This window comes from Dendrobates tinctorius, unplaced genomic scaffold (assembly GCF_039654945.1).
Source record: "Dendrobates tinctorius isolate UK_male_01 unplaced genomic scaffold, ASM3965494v1 ptg000120l, whole genome shotgun sequence".
Lineage (NCBI taxonomy): Eukaryota > Metazoa > Chordata > Amphibia > Anura > Dendrobatidae > Dendrobates > Dendrobates tinctorius.
The window spans coordinates 12929957-12948362 of NW_027361788.1; the positions used below are offsets into that span (position 1 = coordinate 12929957).

General features: G+C 40.6%; 1 protein-coding gene across 4 annotated transcripts in view; it reads left to right on the top strand.

The window, feature by feature from the left end:
- Positions 1-18406, top strand: part of MVB12B (multivesicular body subunit 12B) — a 156898-nt gene that overhangs the window by 112618 nt on the left and 25874 nt on the right. For all 4 annotated transcript variants that reach the window (XM_073590757.1, XM_073590758.1, XM_073590759.1 and 1 more), the window contains one exon: positions 16907-16965. In XM_073590757.1, coding sequence (XP_073446858.1) covers positions 16907-16965 — 59 coding nt within the window. The remainder of the gene's footprint in view (positions 1-16906; positions 16966-18406) is intronic.

An 18406-nucleotide genomic window follows, 5' to 3' on the forward strand; every position in this document is an offset into this window, starting at 1 on the left:
TTATTTTATGCGCGCCGAGCTGTTGTTTTTAAGAATACCATTTACGTGGAGATATGACCTTTTGATCACCCGATAATGCATTTTAATGCAATGTTGCGGCGACTAAAAAAACCTAATTCTGGCTTTTCGATTTCCCCCCTCCCCCACTACGCCGTTTAGAGATCAGGTTAATCCTTTTTTTATTGATAGATCGAGCAGTTCTGAATTCGGTGATTCCTAATATGTATATGTGTGATTTTAATTTTGAATGGGGCGAAAGGGGGGTGTTTTTTAAACTTTTTTTTTTTTAATTTTTTCATATTTTTTTTTTAAACATTTTTTTTAAAATTTGGCATGCTTCAATAGCCTCCATGGGAGGCTAGAGGCATCCACTACTTGATCGACTCTGCTACATATAGGTGATTAGCAGAATTACAGCATTGCTATGAGCGCCGACCACTGGGTGGCGCTCATAGCAGTGCCTCATCAACAACCATATAGGTCTCGAGGCGACTCCTGGTTGTGATAGCAACGCATCGATGACCCCCCAATCACGTGACGGGTCAGCGGTGCGCGTATTTCCAGCCCGGCGGCCGGAGCCCTCATCGAAGCGGGGGTACTGCCATTGGACATATCCATGGACTCGCGGAACAGGGATGTAATGCCACCAATTTACAAAGCATTAGTGCACCCTCATCTGGTATAAAAAGAAAAAAAAAAAAAAAAAAAGAAAAAAAAAAACGTATATTGTTTTTCTTGGGTTTTGTCTTTGAAATGGCCACAGTGTGAACATTCTTTTATTCTTTGTGGGTATACCAGAGTAAAATCCAGCAAATGAGCCGGATTATAAACATTTGGTATATGAAGTTCAGTTCTGAGCTCCAGTGTATAGAGGGATGCCTCGTAGTTAGAAAAGGTACAAAGAATAGCCCCAAAACTGATAAGAGGCATGGAGGATTTTGGCTATAAGGAAAGACTGAAATTCATTTTGTTTTGAGGTTAGACAACTAAGGGGTGACATGATTAACTTGTACAAGTACATAAATGGCCTGTACAAAATATGGTGAAAACTAAGTATTTTCTATGGAAACCCCTTCAAATTACAAGAGGGCACTCACTCCTGAAGAAAGAAAAGTTCAGTCTACAGAGGAGCCTAGGCATCTTTACAGTAAGAATTATTCACCCATTGAGTGGTCTACACCTTTAGGAACTGTCAGTTTTCAACACATTTTTAGGGAAATATTTATGTAAATGAATAAAATTTATTTTTCAGACTATTGATCCAATCATTTGGATACTCGGGATCAGGAGGGAAATAATTGCTCTTTAGGGCAGACTGGATTATACATTATGGATGTATCTATTGCTTATCTCTTATCCCTTGGATTAATTTGGTAGACATGTCTGTTTTCATCCATGCGAAGTAACTACACAACACAAACTATTACTAATATTTTTGCAGCCTACACTTTGCCATGTGCCTGCTTTGTTTTTTGCCCCCTTCCGTTTTATCAAAAGGTATCCTGGATGCATAGATCAGAAACCTTCTGGAGTTTTTTTGGCCCCTGGAAGGTTTTTCATCTTTTTCTGGAGTCCTGGCAACCTTTCTCACTTCTAGGAGCATTCTGGACGAGTTTGTGTATATGCCATAGACTTTGGTAGTGGCATGAATGGAGCAAAAGTTTCTTTTTGGCACATCGTTTGCAAGTATACCTTTGTGCATGTCCGTACAGTTGAGCCCTGTGGCATCAGACAACTGTTCCTTTCCATATGCTCCACACACTGATTAGCCAGTTTCATCTCTGTATTTGACTTGGGTCAGATGAAGAGTTACGAAAACCAAATCTTCTGTGGTTCTACAGCTCAATATTCATTCAATTGAGTATGCACCTGTATTCTGATGCCGTTATGTTTGGGTTTGTGTGGTTTTTTTTCTTTCCAAAACTAGGATTTTGTGGGTAGTGGAAATTGATACGTTGGCAATTGCAAAACAAAACTTCTCATTTTAGTAAATTGGACCCATGGCTATATCTTCTGCAACAAGCACCTCCTTTTAGAGTTTTACATTTGAAGCAGATCTAGTAAACGTAGTCCTCCATCATTAAGTCGGGATATTCAGAAGTTAAGTAAAGTGTGCATTTAATTTCCAAAATCTAATTTAGCGTTGAAGATGTGTATGTCACACTCATAAATCTCCATAAACTCCTTTTAATGTTTTCTTAAGATTCAGTAGATGCTGTAATAGGCTGCTGGTTGGTCTGATGTGATCTATTTTCTATTACCGGAAAGGTTACACGAGCATTTGGGTTTTTTTAACCTTCAAATTTTGGGAGAAAATAAGTCTGGGAAAAAAAAAAAAATATATATATATATATATATTAGTACAGACCAAAAGTTTGGACACGCCTTCTCATTCAAAGAGTTCTCTTTATTTTCATGACTATGAAAATTGTGGATTCACTCTGAAGGCAGAAAAACTATGACTTCACACATGTGGAATTATATAATTAACAAAAAAGTGTGAAACAACTGAAAATATGCATTTTATTCTAGGTTCTTCAAAGTAGCCACTTTTTGCTTTGATTACTGCTTTGCACACTCTTGGCATTCTCTTGATGAGCTTCAAGAGGTTGTCACTGGAAATGGTCTTCCAACAGTCTTCAAGGAGTTCCCAGAGATGCTTGGCACCTGTTGGCCCTTTTGCCTTCACTCTGCGGTCCAGCTCACCCCAAACCATCTCGATTGGGTTCAGGTCTGGTGACTGTGGAGGCCAGGTCATCTGGCGTAGCACCCCATCACTCTCCTTCTTGGTCAAATAGCCCTTACACAGCCTGGAGGTGTGTTTGGGGTCATTGTCCTGTTGAAAAATAAATGATAGTCCAGCTAAATGCAAACCGGATGGAATAGCATGCTGCTGCAAGATGCTGTGGTAGCCATGCTGGTTCAGTATGCCTTCAATTTTGAATATATCCCGAACAGTGTCACCAGCAAAGCACCCCCACACCATAAAACCTCCTCCATGCTTCACGGTGGGGGCCAGGCATGTAGAGTCCATCCGTTCACCTTTTCTGTGTCGCAGCCAAAGATCTCAAATTTGGACTCCTCAGACCAAAGCACAGATTTCCATTGGTTTAATGTCCATTCCTTGTGTTTTTTAGCCCAAGCAAGTCTCTTCTGCTTGTTGCCTGTCCTTAGCAGTGGTTTCCTAGCAGCTATTTTACCATGAAGGCCTGCTACACAGTCTCCTCTTAACAGTTGTTGTAGAGATGTGTCTTGTTGTGAGTTCATTCTCTGGTTCACCAGTTGTGAGTTCTCCTTCCAGACTCCCTCTGGTGGTAACAGGAGGTAGTGAGGCTGATTTGATCGGTGGAGATCTTCCACCTGAGAATGAGGATGACGATTGGACCTCAGGAGTCTCAGATTGGATTTAAGACAGCCGACGCCCTATTCAGTTGCTGGTGGTTCCTTCTGGCTTGTCAGCTCTTGGTTTTCAGCTCTGTTCCAGTCATCTAAAGCTAAGTTTTTCTGCTAATGTTTACACTTGATTTTGTTGGTCTATTCAGTTTTTTGTGTGGTCAGCCAGCCCCGGCTGGGGGCTGTGCTGAATTTCCACTCTTATTTATCAGTATTTTGCCAATTTGCTTTTTGTCCCTTACTAGTTTGAAATATTCTGAGACAGAGCAAAAAGAGACCAGAGTGCTGATATAGTGGGAGAAGTCTAGTGACTTCAGGGTTCATTTTGCTATCAGAAGTGTTGGACATTATTTTTGTAGGTTTTTTTGCAGGTTGCAGACAGTGTACTTCCTTTCCTTTCTATTTAGTTTGGGCCCCCATCGTTTGCTCAACCTATTTTCCTGCCTGTGTTTGTGCCTTCATCTTGTTTCACCGTCAATACATGTGTGGGGGCTATCTATTCCTTTGGGGTCTGCTCTGGGGCAGTTAGTTTTACCCTTTTCATGCTTCAGGCTTATTTAGTCCTCCGGCTGTGACGAAGCGTCTAGGAACATCGTAGGTACGCTCCACGGCTGCTGCTAGTTGTGTGGTAGGATCAGGGATCTGCAATCTGCAAATCTGCATGGTTACCAACCTCTCTGGTTTTCTGTGACTTAGCTTGTTTTGCTTTTTTCTCCTCGGTGACCCATTCATAACAGAGTCTGCTGCTAGAACTCTGTGTGGCATTAACCTGGTCTCTAATCTGAGCTGCTGTTAACCTGCGATTTCTGAGGCTGGTGATTCGGATGAACTTATCCTCCGCTGCAGGGGTGACTCTTGGTCTTCCTTTCCTCGGGCGGTCCTCATGTGAGCCAGTTTCTTTGTAGCACTTGATGGTTTTTGCCACTGCACTTGGGGACACTTTCAAAGTTTTCCCAATTTTTCGGACTGACTTACCTTCATTTCTTAAAGTAATGATGGCCACTCGTTTTTCCCACTTATTAAACCTGACAGGGCACACCTGTGAAGTGAAAACCATTTCCGGTGACTACCTCTTGAAGCTCATCAAGAGAATGCCAAGAGTGTGCAAAGCACTAATCAAAGCAAAAGGTGGCTACTTTGAAGAACCTAGAATATAAGACATACAGTATTTTCAGTTGTTTCACACTTTTTTGTTAAATATATAATTCCACATGTGTTAATTCATAGTTTTGATGCCTTCAGAGTGAATCTACTACAATTTTCATAGTCATGAAATTAAAGAAAACTCTTTGAATGAGAAGGTGTGTCCAAACTTTTGGTCTGTACTGTGTGTATATATATATATATATATATATATGTATATAATTTTTATTTTTTTTAAACATCTCGAATGGCAGAAGGAGCTAAAAAAAAGTTAAATTCTTTTCTAAATTGACCAATATTAACTGTTGAGTTTCTTGAACCTCATAACTTTTTTGTTTGTTTTGTTTTTGTTTTTTCTCTAATAACGAACTTATGTTAATTATACCAGTCTCTTGTTTGACTTTGGTGTGAGCACCTTGCTGTTATCGGGGAGGAAAGAAAACCTCTGTGTTTCCTATTTCATACTCACAGTATGCATCCATAAGTTACTATTTATGTTCTATGTATCATGAATACACGCAGTAGTTATTTGTGATGGCTTAATATGATGAGGCTTTGGTAATAGCAAAGATGGCTTCTGATGGAGGAGCATGTGATCCGACTAGTCCATCCGGCTCCTCAAATTGAAAAAACAGCTTTTCATGTGTAGTGTTTTTAAATTGGAGGAGGCTATGGTCACATGCTCTTCAATCAGTGGCCATTTTGAGAACAGGAGACCTGTGCAGATGGTGGCACTCACGAGTGTAAGCGGAGATGCTGTTATACTTCTATTAGGAACTGCCACAAAAGCATGTTCCTAAAACAGGGTAATGTTACACTGATTTTTAATAGCTAATTGCTGTGACACTTTTTGACAAATAATGCTTTTGGAGTGAAATCTGAGGAACATAATTACACTCAGCCAGCCTGAGGATTTCAGCTTTCAGGACATTTTTGGTTTTTCGAGTAGCATCCTGACCGATCAATGACCAAGATTAGGGGCCCTCTTGGTTCCGTAAGCCATGATTCCACCACACTTATACTCGGGGTGCAAAATTTCACCCCTCTGTCTGAAATCTTACTAGGAGCACGTGGACGGTTTATGGTGAAATTATGTTCTTTCCCATTTCGGAAGGTTCCACTACCAACAGTGCTCACTGCAACATTCAGTAGTTTAGAATTTTTTTGTAACCAATGCCATCAGTATGTTTCACAACAATAATGTTGCAAAGGTCTTGAGACAGCTCACTGGTTTTACCCATCATGAGATGTTTCTTGTGTGGCACCTTGGTACTGACCTCTTTTTATAGGCCATAAGTTAAACCAGCTGATATTATTTTTCACTAAGTGGCAGGATAGCTTTCTACTTATTGGTAGATATCCGCTGGTGTCATAAGTCTCCATGGCTTTTAGCTCCTCTTTGTTCATGTGTTCAATATTTTTTTTTTCCTGTGGCATTTCTCAGTATATTAACTTGACTTATTGATATATATGGTTTGATTCCTTTGCATATGTGGATTGCATGGGCTATTATTTGACCTGCTGGGACATATATCTTTAAAAAAAACCTGTTTGTCTCCAAGAATGCAATAGGGACTAAAAGGCAGCAAAGTAAATAATTATTAAAACTGGGTTAATGGTTGCCCAGAACTCAGGAGAGATGGCACATACAGGTGCATCTCACAAAATTAGAATGTCATCAAAGTTAATTTGATTACAGCCAATGAAAACCCAAAAGTCATTATCTCAGTAAATTAGAATACTTTATAACACTAGCTTGAAAAAATTATTTTAAGATGTGAAATGTTGGCCTACTGATATGTATGTTAAGTAAATGTACTCAGTACTTGGTCTGGGCTCCTTTGGCATCAATTACTGCATCAATGCGGCGTGGCATGAAGACGATCAGCCTGTGGCACTGCTGAGGTGTTATGATAGCCCAGGTTGCTTTGATAGTAGCCTTCAGCTCGTCTGCATTGTTGGGTCTGGTGTCTCTCATCTTCCTCTTGACAATACCCCATAGATTCTCTATGGGGTTAAGGTCAGGCGAGTTTGCTGACCAATCAAGCACAGTGATACTGTTGTATGTAAACCAGGTATTGGTGCTTTTAGCAGTGTGGACAGGTGCCAAGTCCTGCTGGGGAATGAAACGGTGATTTTTAAGCAAGCTTAAAAATCATTTCCCAGTGATTGGGGAAAAAAACTGTCCTGGAAACACTTGTTCACAATGGTTTTTTTCCTCCAACACGTTTTTCATATTTTTTTTTTCCTCCATAGCAACCAATCACAGTGCATCTTTCATTTTTCAAAAGTGCAATACAAAATGAAAGCTGTGTTGTGATTGGTTCTTATGGGATGCAAAGACATGTTTTGGGTTGTTTTTCCCCACAATTTCATAAATCTCACCCGCATGTAACCGTTTTTATGCTCATCAAAAAGTATGGAGATAACCAACTAGTTTGGAGATTGTGAGGACACATGCCGGCCAGAGCACTCCTTTGCTGTCTGAGCTGCTGCCACTCTGACGGCAGATTATCTGACCAAGAACCGAAGGATTGAATGTCCGAGATCAAACATGCTGGATCCTTCTATCCCCTGATATCAGGGGACAATCAGAGGCCCCCCATACTTATCGACAAGGTTTGGCCTACTCTAATATCTGTGGGTTCAGCCAGCGTTAGTTAATTGTGTATGGTGACCTTAAGGTTCTAATTCACCAGGATTTGTATGCTACATACAACACCCTCAAATTCTGTTTCGTCGGCCTGAAACGAGGATGTGAACGTCATACAAAAATGCCCAAAATAAAGGTGCCAGCCCAGGAATTGTCGTCCTCTTGCCATATAGTCATCAGACATTTGTCTCCCTTCATTATGTCCACCTCTCACAATAATTTAACCCTTCATGTTCCTCCTTTACAATGCCGCCCCCAGTCTCCCCTATAATTCTACCATTCATAAACCGAAGAGCTATTGACATTTACAGTGGTGCCTAATAGTTTGTGAACCCTTCAGAAATGTACACATTTCTGCATAAATTTGACCTAAAAATTCTAAAACTAGAGAAAGGCAGCCAAACAAATGAGTCAAAAATATTAGACCTTTTTTTAAATGAGGAAAAGGATCCAATATCACATTTCTGGTGTGGCAAAAGTATGTGAACCTTGAATCTTAACAGATAATTTTTAAGGTGAAATTAAAGTTTGGTGTTTTTAAATCAATGGGACGACCATCGGTTTGAGTGGGTGACGTGTTTTACGTAACGAGCAGGGATCTATCAAAGTCTGATCATTTTTTTCGGTTTACTTCCCAATACATGATTGTAGAAGTACTGGACTGATCAGTTTACATTTAGATGAATTTATTGGTACAGAAGGGGGGTCACCAGATACTAAAAACAAAGGTTCACATGCTTTTGCTACTCTTAGACGTGCTATTGGACCTTGATTAAAAAAAATTGACAGTCTAATATTTTTGACTCCTTGGTTTGGTTTGGTGCCCTTTTATGTACTTCAGGGCTTGTATGAAAAATTGATGAAAATTTAAGTCAAATTTATGCAGAAATATGGAAAATTCTGAAGGGATCTCAAACTTTCAAGCATCACAGTATTACCATATCTAGAGTCTTGGAGAATTCTCCGAATATGACGTACCTCTCCTGTTTATGGCATATTATTTATGGTGTAAGGATCAGATCCTGTCTGTATACTTGATGCTTTACAGGCAACGAATATGAGGGGTCAGGTCCTGTAGAATAAGACGGATGAATTCATCCTGCTATTGATTAATCATAACTAATTACGCCCTGACAAGGTCTGCATTAATAGCAGAATAGTGTAACCTTTCTCGAGATTGGTGCAAACACTTTGGCTTTTCCTCCAGGGCTCGGCAACTGCTCCAGTAATAAAGAGAAAAATCTTTGATTTGCATTAACGAACGGGACTAATTGTTGTCTCGTTAATTGGCTTCAGGGACTGAGTATTATCTTAATTACAAGGCTCAATTATCCTAATAGCTGCAATGCCAGACAATTGAACATTTGCGCATGTTGAGCTGTTATTTTTATTGGGGCCAGCGCTAACAGAATTCGTTAATTAGCAGGAAAAATTACGAGATTTTTTTTTGGATGACTTATTAAATTTCACTCTTTGGATCAGGAGAACTCTGATGCTCAATTTACTTAAAATGCATTTAAATATATGCAAATTCCATACAAGGCTGCTCATTAACTTGTGACTTTATTATTAGATCAGCGCGCAGAATCTCGTACTCACAGTCCGCTTAGGACCGTGTGCCATAGCGATGCCGATTGATTAAATCTTTTGATTTCCGTCGACCGAGTAGGCATCATCAATCAAAACCACCCCTTGTTGCCCATAGCCACCAATCAAAAATGAAAGCTCTGATTGGTTGCTAAATGTAATGACTAATTTGCATTTGTCAACCCTGGCTGTTAAACGATCGCCGACTGGCTAAATGTGTGCCGATCAGTGAATGGCTAGAAAACGGTACTTCCAATGCACACGTAATCGTTCTGTACGACTAGACTGTCATTTTTCTAGGCAGCACGTCTCCTGTTTACATAGGAAGAAGTGCTGCCGAGAACAATTTTTAAAAACATTTTTTTAAACAAGCTTCAAAATTATCTCCCCGAGCAAACAAATGGGTGATTGGCAGCTTGCTCAGATTCTAAGTTTATTGGGAAATAAGGTTTCCTCAGAAAAATTGTTCTTGATTACCGGTTACCCTAATGAGACAATTTCATTTTATGCTTTTTATTAGCAACCCATGTGCAGACAGATTTTTATTTGGTGCATTTAACCCCCATCTATGAAGTATCACCACACCCAATACTCATCTGATCTAATTGAGAGGCAATATCACCAAAGACCCTAAAGGGCCCCACTGTCTGGTTTCTCTTCTCTGTCCCTTTCAAGTGAATGAGGCTGAGCTGCAGGACCAGAGATTAGATATTACAAAACATTTTTTGACAGTGGGGGTGATCAATGAGTGGAACAGGCTGCTACGTGAGGTGATAAGTTCTCCTTCAGTGGAAGTCTTCAAACAGAGGCTGGACAGACATCTGTCTTAGATGGTTAAAGGGGCCTTTACACATAGCGATATCGCTAAAGCGTCACCGATTTTGTGACGCAGCAGCGCTATCACTAGCGATATCGCTATGTGTGATACTAGCCTTCGACCGGCTCCCCCGCTGTCTGTCGCTGATCGCGCAGCTCCTTTTCTCGTTGGGCGCTTCCTGCTGGCGTCGACGAGCAACGCGGGCGGGAGGACGTCAGGATCGCTGCGTCTGAAAGGTAAGTAACGACCGCTGCTGCGTCGCTACATCGCCGTGAGATCTGCCTGTGTGGCAGCTCACTAGCGACCATTTAGCGATGCACCAGCGATCCTGACCGGGTTGTATCATGGTCGGGATCGCTGGTGCATCGCTACAGTTGTGGCCAAAAGTATTGACACCCCTGCAATTCTGTCAGATAATACTCAGTTTCTTCCTGAAAATGATTGCACAAATAATTCTTTGGTATTATCTTCATTTAATTTGTCTTAAATGAAAAAAAACACAAAAAGAATTGTCCTAAAGCCAAATTGGATATAATTCCACACCCAACATAAAAAAGAGGGTGGACAAAAGTATTGGCACTGTTCGAAAAATCATGTGATGCTTCTCTAATTTGTGTAATTAACAGCACCTGTTACTTACCTGTGGCACCTAACAGGTGTTGGCAATAACTAAATCACACTTGCAGCCAGTTGACATGGATTAAAGTTGACTCAACCACTGTCCTGTGTCCTTGTGTGTACCACATTGAGCATGGAGAAAAGAAAGAAGACCAAAGAACTGTCTGAGGACTTGAGAAACCAAATTGTGAGGAAGCATGAGCAATCTCAAGGCTACAAGTCCATCTCCAAAGACCTGAATGTTCCTGTGTCTACCGTGCGCAGTGTCATCAAGAAGTTTAAAGCCCATGGCACTGTGGCTAACCTCCCTAGATGTGGACGGAAAAGAAAAATTGACAAGAGATTTCAACGCAAGATTGTGCGGATGTTGGATAAAGAACCTCGACTAACATCCAAACAAGTTCAAGCTGCCCTGCAGTCCAAGGGTACAACAGTGTCAACCCGTACTATCCGTCGGCATCTGAATGAAAAGGGACTGTATGGTAGGAGAACCCCACTTCTTACCCCGAGACATAAAAAAGCCAGGCTGGAGTTTGCCAAAACTTACCTGAAAAAGCCTAAAAAGTTTTGGAAGAATGTTCTCTGGTCAGATGAGACAAAAGTAGAGCATTTTGGGCAAAGGCATCAACATAGAGTTTACAGGAGAAAAAAAAGAGGCATTCAAAGAAAAGAACACGGTCCCTACAGTCAAACATGGCGGAGGTTCCCTGATGTTTTGGGATTGCTTTGCTGCCTCTGGCACTGGACTGCTTGACCGTGTGCATGGCATTATGAAGTCAGAAGACTTCCAACAAATTTTGCAGCATAATGTAGGTCCCAGTGTGAGAAAGCATGGGTCTTCCAGCAGGACAATGACCCAAAACACACTTCAAAAAGCTCTAGAAAATGGTTTGAGAGAAAGCACTGAAGACTTCTAAGGTGGCCAGCAATGAGTCCAGACCTGAATCCCATAAAACACCTGTGGAGAGATCTAAAAATGGCAGTTTGGAGAAGGCACCCTTCAAATATCAGGGACCTGGAGCAGTTTGCCAAAGAAGAATGGTCTAAAGTTCCAGCAGAGCATTGTAAGAAACTCATTGATGGTTACCGGAAGCGGTTGGTCGCAGTTATTTTGGCTAAAGGTTGTGCAACCAAGTATTAGGCTGAGGGTGCCAATACTTTTGTCTGGCCCATTTTTGGAGTTTTGTGTAAAATGATCAATGTTTTGCTTCATTCTCTTTTGTGTTTATTCATTTAAGACAAATTAAATGAAGATAATACCAAAGAATTTGTGTTTGCAATCATTTTCAGGAAGAAACTGAGTATTATCTGACAGAATTGCAGGGGTATCAATACTTTTGGCCACAACTGTAAATGTAAAGGGGCCTTTAGTGACTCTTGCATTGGGCAGGGGGTTTGACACGATGACCCTTGAGGTCCCTTCCAACTCTAACATAACATAGCTGATAGAGACGTCATCTATCCCTCCGTTTTCCTAGATGTCCCTAATCCCACTAATCCTATATATGGGGCAGCCAAGAAAATCTGGCATAAGGGTGAAAAAGATATTGTTCATACTACAGTATAACAACGTCCTCAAGTAATAGGATACAAATATGTGCCTAATAGATTTATCCTGCAAAGTCAATACCTAACAGATGCCACTATACGGTTGCTGGCAACAATAGGTCTCTAACAACTCTGTTAGGGTAGGTACTCAGTAAACTTATGATTGTGTATGTATAGCCCATCTCTTATGGGTTCCAACACAGTATATACAGTGGGTATGGAAAGTATTCAGACCCCTTTAAATTTTTCTCTGTTTCATTGCAGCCATTTGGTAAAGTTGAAAAAGTTCATTTTTTTTCTCATTAATGTACACTCTGCACCCCATCTTGACTGAAAAAAAAACAAATGTAGAAATGTTTGCAAATCTATTAAAAAAGAAAAGATGAAATATCACATGGTCATAAGTATTCAGACCCTTTGCTCAGACACTCATATTTAAGTCACATGCTGTCCATTTCCTTGTGATCCTCCTTGAGATGGCTCTACTCCTTCATTGAAGTCCAGCTGTGTTTAATTAAACTGATAGGACTTGATTTGTAAAGACACACACCTGTCTATATAAGACCTCACAGTTCATGTCAGACCAAATGAGAATCATGAGATCAAAGGAACTGGCCAAGGAGCTCAGAGACAGAATTGTGGCAAGGTACACATCTGGTCAAGGTTACAAAAGAATTTCTGCAGTACTCAAGGTTCCTAAGAGCACAGTGGCCTCCATAATCCTTAAATGGAAGAAGTTTGGGACCACCAAAAGTCTTCCTAGACCTGGCCGTCGAGCCAAACTGAGCAATCGTGGGAGAAGAGCCTTGGTGAGAGAGGTAAAGAAGAACCCCAAGATCACTGCGGTTGAGCTCCACAGATGCAGTAGGGAGATAGGAGAAAGTTCCACAAAGTCAACTATCACTGCAGCCCTCCACCAGTTGGGCCTTTATGGCAGAGTGGCCCAACGGAAGCCTCTCCTCAGTGCCAGACATGAAAATCTGCGTAGAGTTTGCTAAAAAAACATATATGGCAGAGGATCCCCCAAATCCAGGTGTGAAAAACTTGTTGCATCATTCCCAAGAAGACTCATGGCTGTACTAGCTCAAAAAAGTGAATCTACTCAATACTGAGCAAAGGTTCTGAATACTTATGACCATGTGATACTTCAGTTTTTTCTTTTTTAATAAATTAGCAAAAATTTCTACATTTGTTTTTTTTTTTTTCAGTGAAGATGGGGTGCAGAGTGTACATTTAATGAGAAAAAAAAATGAACACTTTGGAATTTACCACATGGCTGCAAAGAAACAGAGTGAAACATTTAAAGGGGTCTGAACACTTTCATACCCACTGTATCTTATTTAAAAGGTGTACATAGGATCAAAGATAAGGTACTGATATATGTATGCCAAAAAAACCCACTGTAAGCAAGCTGAAAAAGTAAATAGATCCAACATCATGATTAAGATGAAATTATAGATGTAGAAATATAATAGTTAGAACTGCGCCATGATACTTCAGTCAACATGTTCTTTTCAGTTACATCTCGACGCGTTTCCCCACCGGATGTGCATTCATCAGAAGATGTTTGGTCAAAGGATCAACATGTGTAAAATCCTGCAGATGAGTTGGACTTCTTCTGTGCAGTCTTGCTACATTTATATCCCCAACAGTGGTGAATGTACCCCAACAAAAAATGTCAATGTCTCAATAACTTGTCCTGTGGCCTTGTCAAGATGTAATTGATGCTCAATGACGCTGTTCACAAGTGGATTTATTGTCTGCTGAGGCATGGCGTCCAACTCTTCTTGAAGGACGGCCCTCAGGTCATTGAGGTTCTGGGGTACAGAGTTACAAGTCCCTACATGGCGACTCAACTGATCCCATTGGTTTTCTGGAGAAAGTGCAGGCCATCCATGAAGATGAAATTAGGTCTGTGTTGTTCGTACAGAGGAACAATGACTGGATTAATGATGTTCCAGTAGTAGGGGCTTGTCACAAAGTGTAGGGCAGTTCTGTATTGACTAGACCCACCTGCCCACACTAACACCATCACCTCCACCAAACACTTGTCTGGTGACTACAGTGGCTGATGCATAACTCTCTCAATGATGTCTCCAACATTGTTGGTGGCCATCTTTTTTGTTTAGCGTGAATGGACTTTCATCAGTGGACAGCACTGAGACCCCTGGTTCCTCGTCCAGTGTATATGATCCCTGGTTTGGTAATGTGGTCAGGTACTCTTGCACCTTACCGTTTAGCACGCAGACCTCGCTGATGTAAATGGTTTCGAATGGTCTGACGTGACACTTGGGTGCCTTTAAATGTGTGTGGAGTTGTGCGACATTTATCATCCGATTCTAAAATGCATTGTTCACAATGAAGCGGTCATCAGTGGGATGCGGCCAAAGGACATCGACGTCTCTGCCTTTCTGTGACTTTTCCTGTCTCTGTATCTGTTACATCTTGCTTCTCTGTTTGAGAACATTCTGCTTGAAACTTCGCAATGGCGAGGTCCTGGCCATCAATGGTTAAGTGTCATCTTGGTCTCATGATGTCAGAATGTGAACAGTATGATGAGGAGGGCTATTAAATACCAATTATAACTGACCACTGAAATTTATTGGCCAATTCATGGATCAAACACCTGTTGTGAATTGTGCCTTTAAGCTCCTTGTTAAAGAGCAGAAAGTTATGCAAAAAGAAGTGAAACATTGAACAGTTGAACACGGGCATCCAAAAGTTTAGAGACATCACATTGAGTTCCCCTGAAAAGGTTAGAGGGTATTTTAGGACCATCCTGAAATTTCACCCGAAAGCCAAATATCCAGAACTTGTTGGTAGGCGTGTGTGTGTATAATTTTATTTATTCTTTTTTATTAAACATATACGGTATTTATTTTCTGTTGGCAGTTTTTTGGTTTTTTTTTTCATTTGATATTTTGTTTGTGGGAGCAGCCATCTTGCCCGAGCTGCTGTTAACAGCATAACTTTACAGCAGCCACGTTAACCTTAGTAAACAATAGACTGGAGATGCCTCCTTAAACAATGTTTTCAACATGGATAACTTTGTTTTAAAGACTTTTTTTTTCTGACTGCATGATCCCTTTAAGGAGGGAAAAAATGAATATATCACCTTAGTCATTCCATCTTCTTTCTTGTCATGCTCTGCCTTCCATATGTTGGCCATATATACAGTGGTGTACTAACAAAGCAGATGGATGAAGGAAGCAGGAGGGGTTTCTGGACTGGAGTTCTTGCATTCTCTCCCGTAATTCATTATACACGCGGTTTGTGTTTACTTGCTTGTAATATGTAATCAGGTGTAATTTATATACTAATCAGCGTTCGGTAACAGCAGGATAATTTCCATATTAATATAGTATTTTATTATCATTTCAGGCAGAATTTAGCCATCCATGCAGGCAGTTCAATTTATGTGTCGGCTGAGTGATCCGCCGGGTGAGCGCTCTTTCCTGCGCGGTCTCCAAATGCCAGACAAAACAATAGGTGTTGTTTTCTCAGCACAAAGGCAGAAGGCAGAAATCTCATTTCTTTTGGGTGCCCAATTTCCAACACCTTAGTTTGCCATATGTCAAAATATTCAGAGATTTTTCTGCAACAATAGGTTTCTCCCCAAAAAACTTCTGATGCCCCATAATTGAACTTCAGAGGTCCATTTAAAAAAAGTTACCCCCCCTTCTTATTATTAATTTTATTTAGTTTTTTCAAAAACCTAAGAGGCATCCAGAAAAACAGGTAAAAGAATTGCAAACTCTCATAACTGTCAGAGAGAGCTTACTGATGGATTCTTGGATAGCTCCTTGTGCAGTCTGCAATGGATGTACAACACAGAAGGCTATAATAGAAGGCAAATGTTTAAATTTTTTTTTTACTGAAACCAAATTGTAAAAAAAAAAATATTTTTAGCCCAAATTCCCTGCATTTCATTAAAAAGTTAATAAAAATGCACCAAAATTTAGCTTCCAATGAAGTGGAACACCTCTATATACAGTTGATAACACAGGATCCACCATTCACAATAGGTGATGTCACAGCTCACCTCCACCCCCTTCCTTCACTGTAACTTTTATACCCAGATGACGTATATGAAAAAAAAAAAAAAAGTTAGGGTTTGAATCAGGGTTAAAAAAAAGGGAAGTAGAAGTCTAATATCAGACATAGTGGTCAGAAATATATATATATATTTGCACTTTTAAACCTCATTTCAGCAGTAGGTGACTTTCTGACGAGCTCTTTCCTTTTCAGGTGTTGTGAGGATCAGAGCGTCGTATACGGACTGCTCATCTGGTGGCACATGTTCTATTATGTGGCGCATGATTGTGGGGGGGCACTCGGCTCTAGCCCACCCCCTCTGTATGTTCTCCCCCACATTTGTGATAGACAGGCCGAGAAACCTGCGAGCTTGGTCCATATTAATAACTCTCTTTGGAAACGTGCGACTTTAGTGTTTGCTAATCCTACCATAAAGTAATTAAATGTAACATTGATGTAGTTTCCATATTTCTGCGCGGAATGTGTTTTGTAATCTGCGGAGGGGAGAACCCGCTGACAGCCCTGGTGAATGTCTGTGATTTGACATTATCGCATTAATAACACATCCATTCTTCAAAGCGTTTTTAAGCATGATCTGTATGATAAAGGGCATCTACTTAATTACAAGCTTGCTTAATTACAGCTGTGTGGAAACTCGTTTGTTTAGGAGGATGCTAATTACACTGCTGAGCCCTTGGCATGGGCTCGCGTTCTTGTATGCCATACAGTGGCAGAACGCCCAGATGAAGTGGCTTCAGCTTTAATGACTGCAGGTGACACGGAGAGTGCTTGTTATGCCGCGCGGCGCTGCCCTAACTCATATGTGACAGACGCCCAGATGAGAGCGACTCCGCGCAGACCCCCGGCTAACAGGAAACATTTCTATGAATAGCCGTCAGAACCGTATCTGGGTTGTCACGCAAACGCGCGTCGGGGCTTTATAGGGTTTTGAGAAATGTATCGAAGGCAGCAGCACAAATATAAAAAAAAGTCTTAATTCTTTTGCTGTGTTGATTACAGAAAGTGATATCGTTTATAAATGATTGCAGCCCTGATAATTTTTTATTAGATTTTTTTTTCTTTTCACTTTCTCCTTTGTTTCTCTCTTTCAGCAATGGATGGCGTTCCTTTTATGATTTCCGAGAAGTTTGCCTGTGCGTCAGAGGCGGTGGTGAGTGTACAGTCCACGCTATAGTCTGACCGATCGGTTTATTGCCAGTTCATTCATTTTATCTTTCTGCATTGATCCTCCGGGTCACTATTAAAATGGGAAATCTAAGATTATAAGAAAATGTCTGCTTTCTTTCCAGAAACTGCGCCTCTTTTCTTTATAGACTGTTTAATTTTGCATCTACATCCCATTGGTTGTCCACCTTTTTGAGGATAATTAAATAACTTAAGTGGATGTATTTTTGCGTAAATATAATATTTGCAATTGGGTTTCAATCAAAATTTTCTACAGTTTGCCTTCTATACACTGTGTTACTTGCTGGCTTCAGAAAGAGTTAACTGAGGATCCAGCAGTGAGCTCATTCTGATAGTTCAATGGAAGATTCAAATTCTTTTTTTTTTCGGTGCTTCTCTCGGCTGATTTATGACCACAGACCACATCAAAGTTTGAATGCGCAGAGGCCCAAAGAACCTGTACAAGTCTAACGGTGCAAAATTTATAATGGAACTGAATTACAAAAATTATTTTTATCAAGTAAGGAAAAAAAAAAGAAGAGGACAACCCCCTTTTAAAGTGGTGTTACTTTGTTAGACATTTATGGCATATTCACAATATATAGCGTAAATATGGGACGTGCTCCCAACCCCTAGAATAGGGTCCTGCTGCTGTCGTTAGAGATGTGGCAGCTGGGACTATTGACTTGTATGAAAGGTTAAAAACAGAAGCAGCTCATGCTTTGCTACTTTATAGAAGGGGATTGTAGCGAGCTGCACATGCGCAGCTTCTTCTGCTTTCACAGTGGCGTTAGACTGGACCCCATTCTCAAAGTAGACGCAGACCCCACCTCTCGAACTAGCACCAATTATTATCCTAAATGCCCCAGATGAGAATAGCCCTTTAGCTGCCAGGACAGACCTCGCCAATTAACAAGAGTGACGCTCTCAGGAAAGCAGGTAGGACCCTTTCTTGTAATCTCAGGCAGCCCCTTTCTACTGAGAAAACGCTAAAGTAATTACAGTGTCAGAACCGATGAAACTTTTCTCTCCATTAGAACTGGATAGAAAGTTCATATTAATTCCTGCTGTCAGATTATCCATTCGCAATCTGTATAAATAATTACGTTCATAAAGTTCTATTGTCCAGATCAATAATCACCATTTATGGACGACTAGATATCGGAAAAGTTGATTAACTTTCCAGAGATATTTCAGGTAGAACAGCTCGATGGGAATGTAAGTTATTATCATCTTAATATAAAATGGCATGTCCGGTAATATGAGTGCCATCATCGTTCTTTCAGGGCGGTCTGTACATGCAGCCCCTGCAGCTCATCCCTTAGATTCATGCTATGTATATAGGTGGATCTGGACTACTAGCCATTATTCCAATCACTGTGATAGGAAATGCATTGGCACAAATTATTAATAATTGTTCTGCTCCT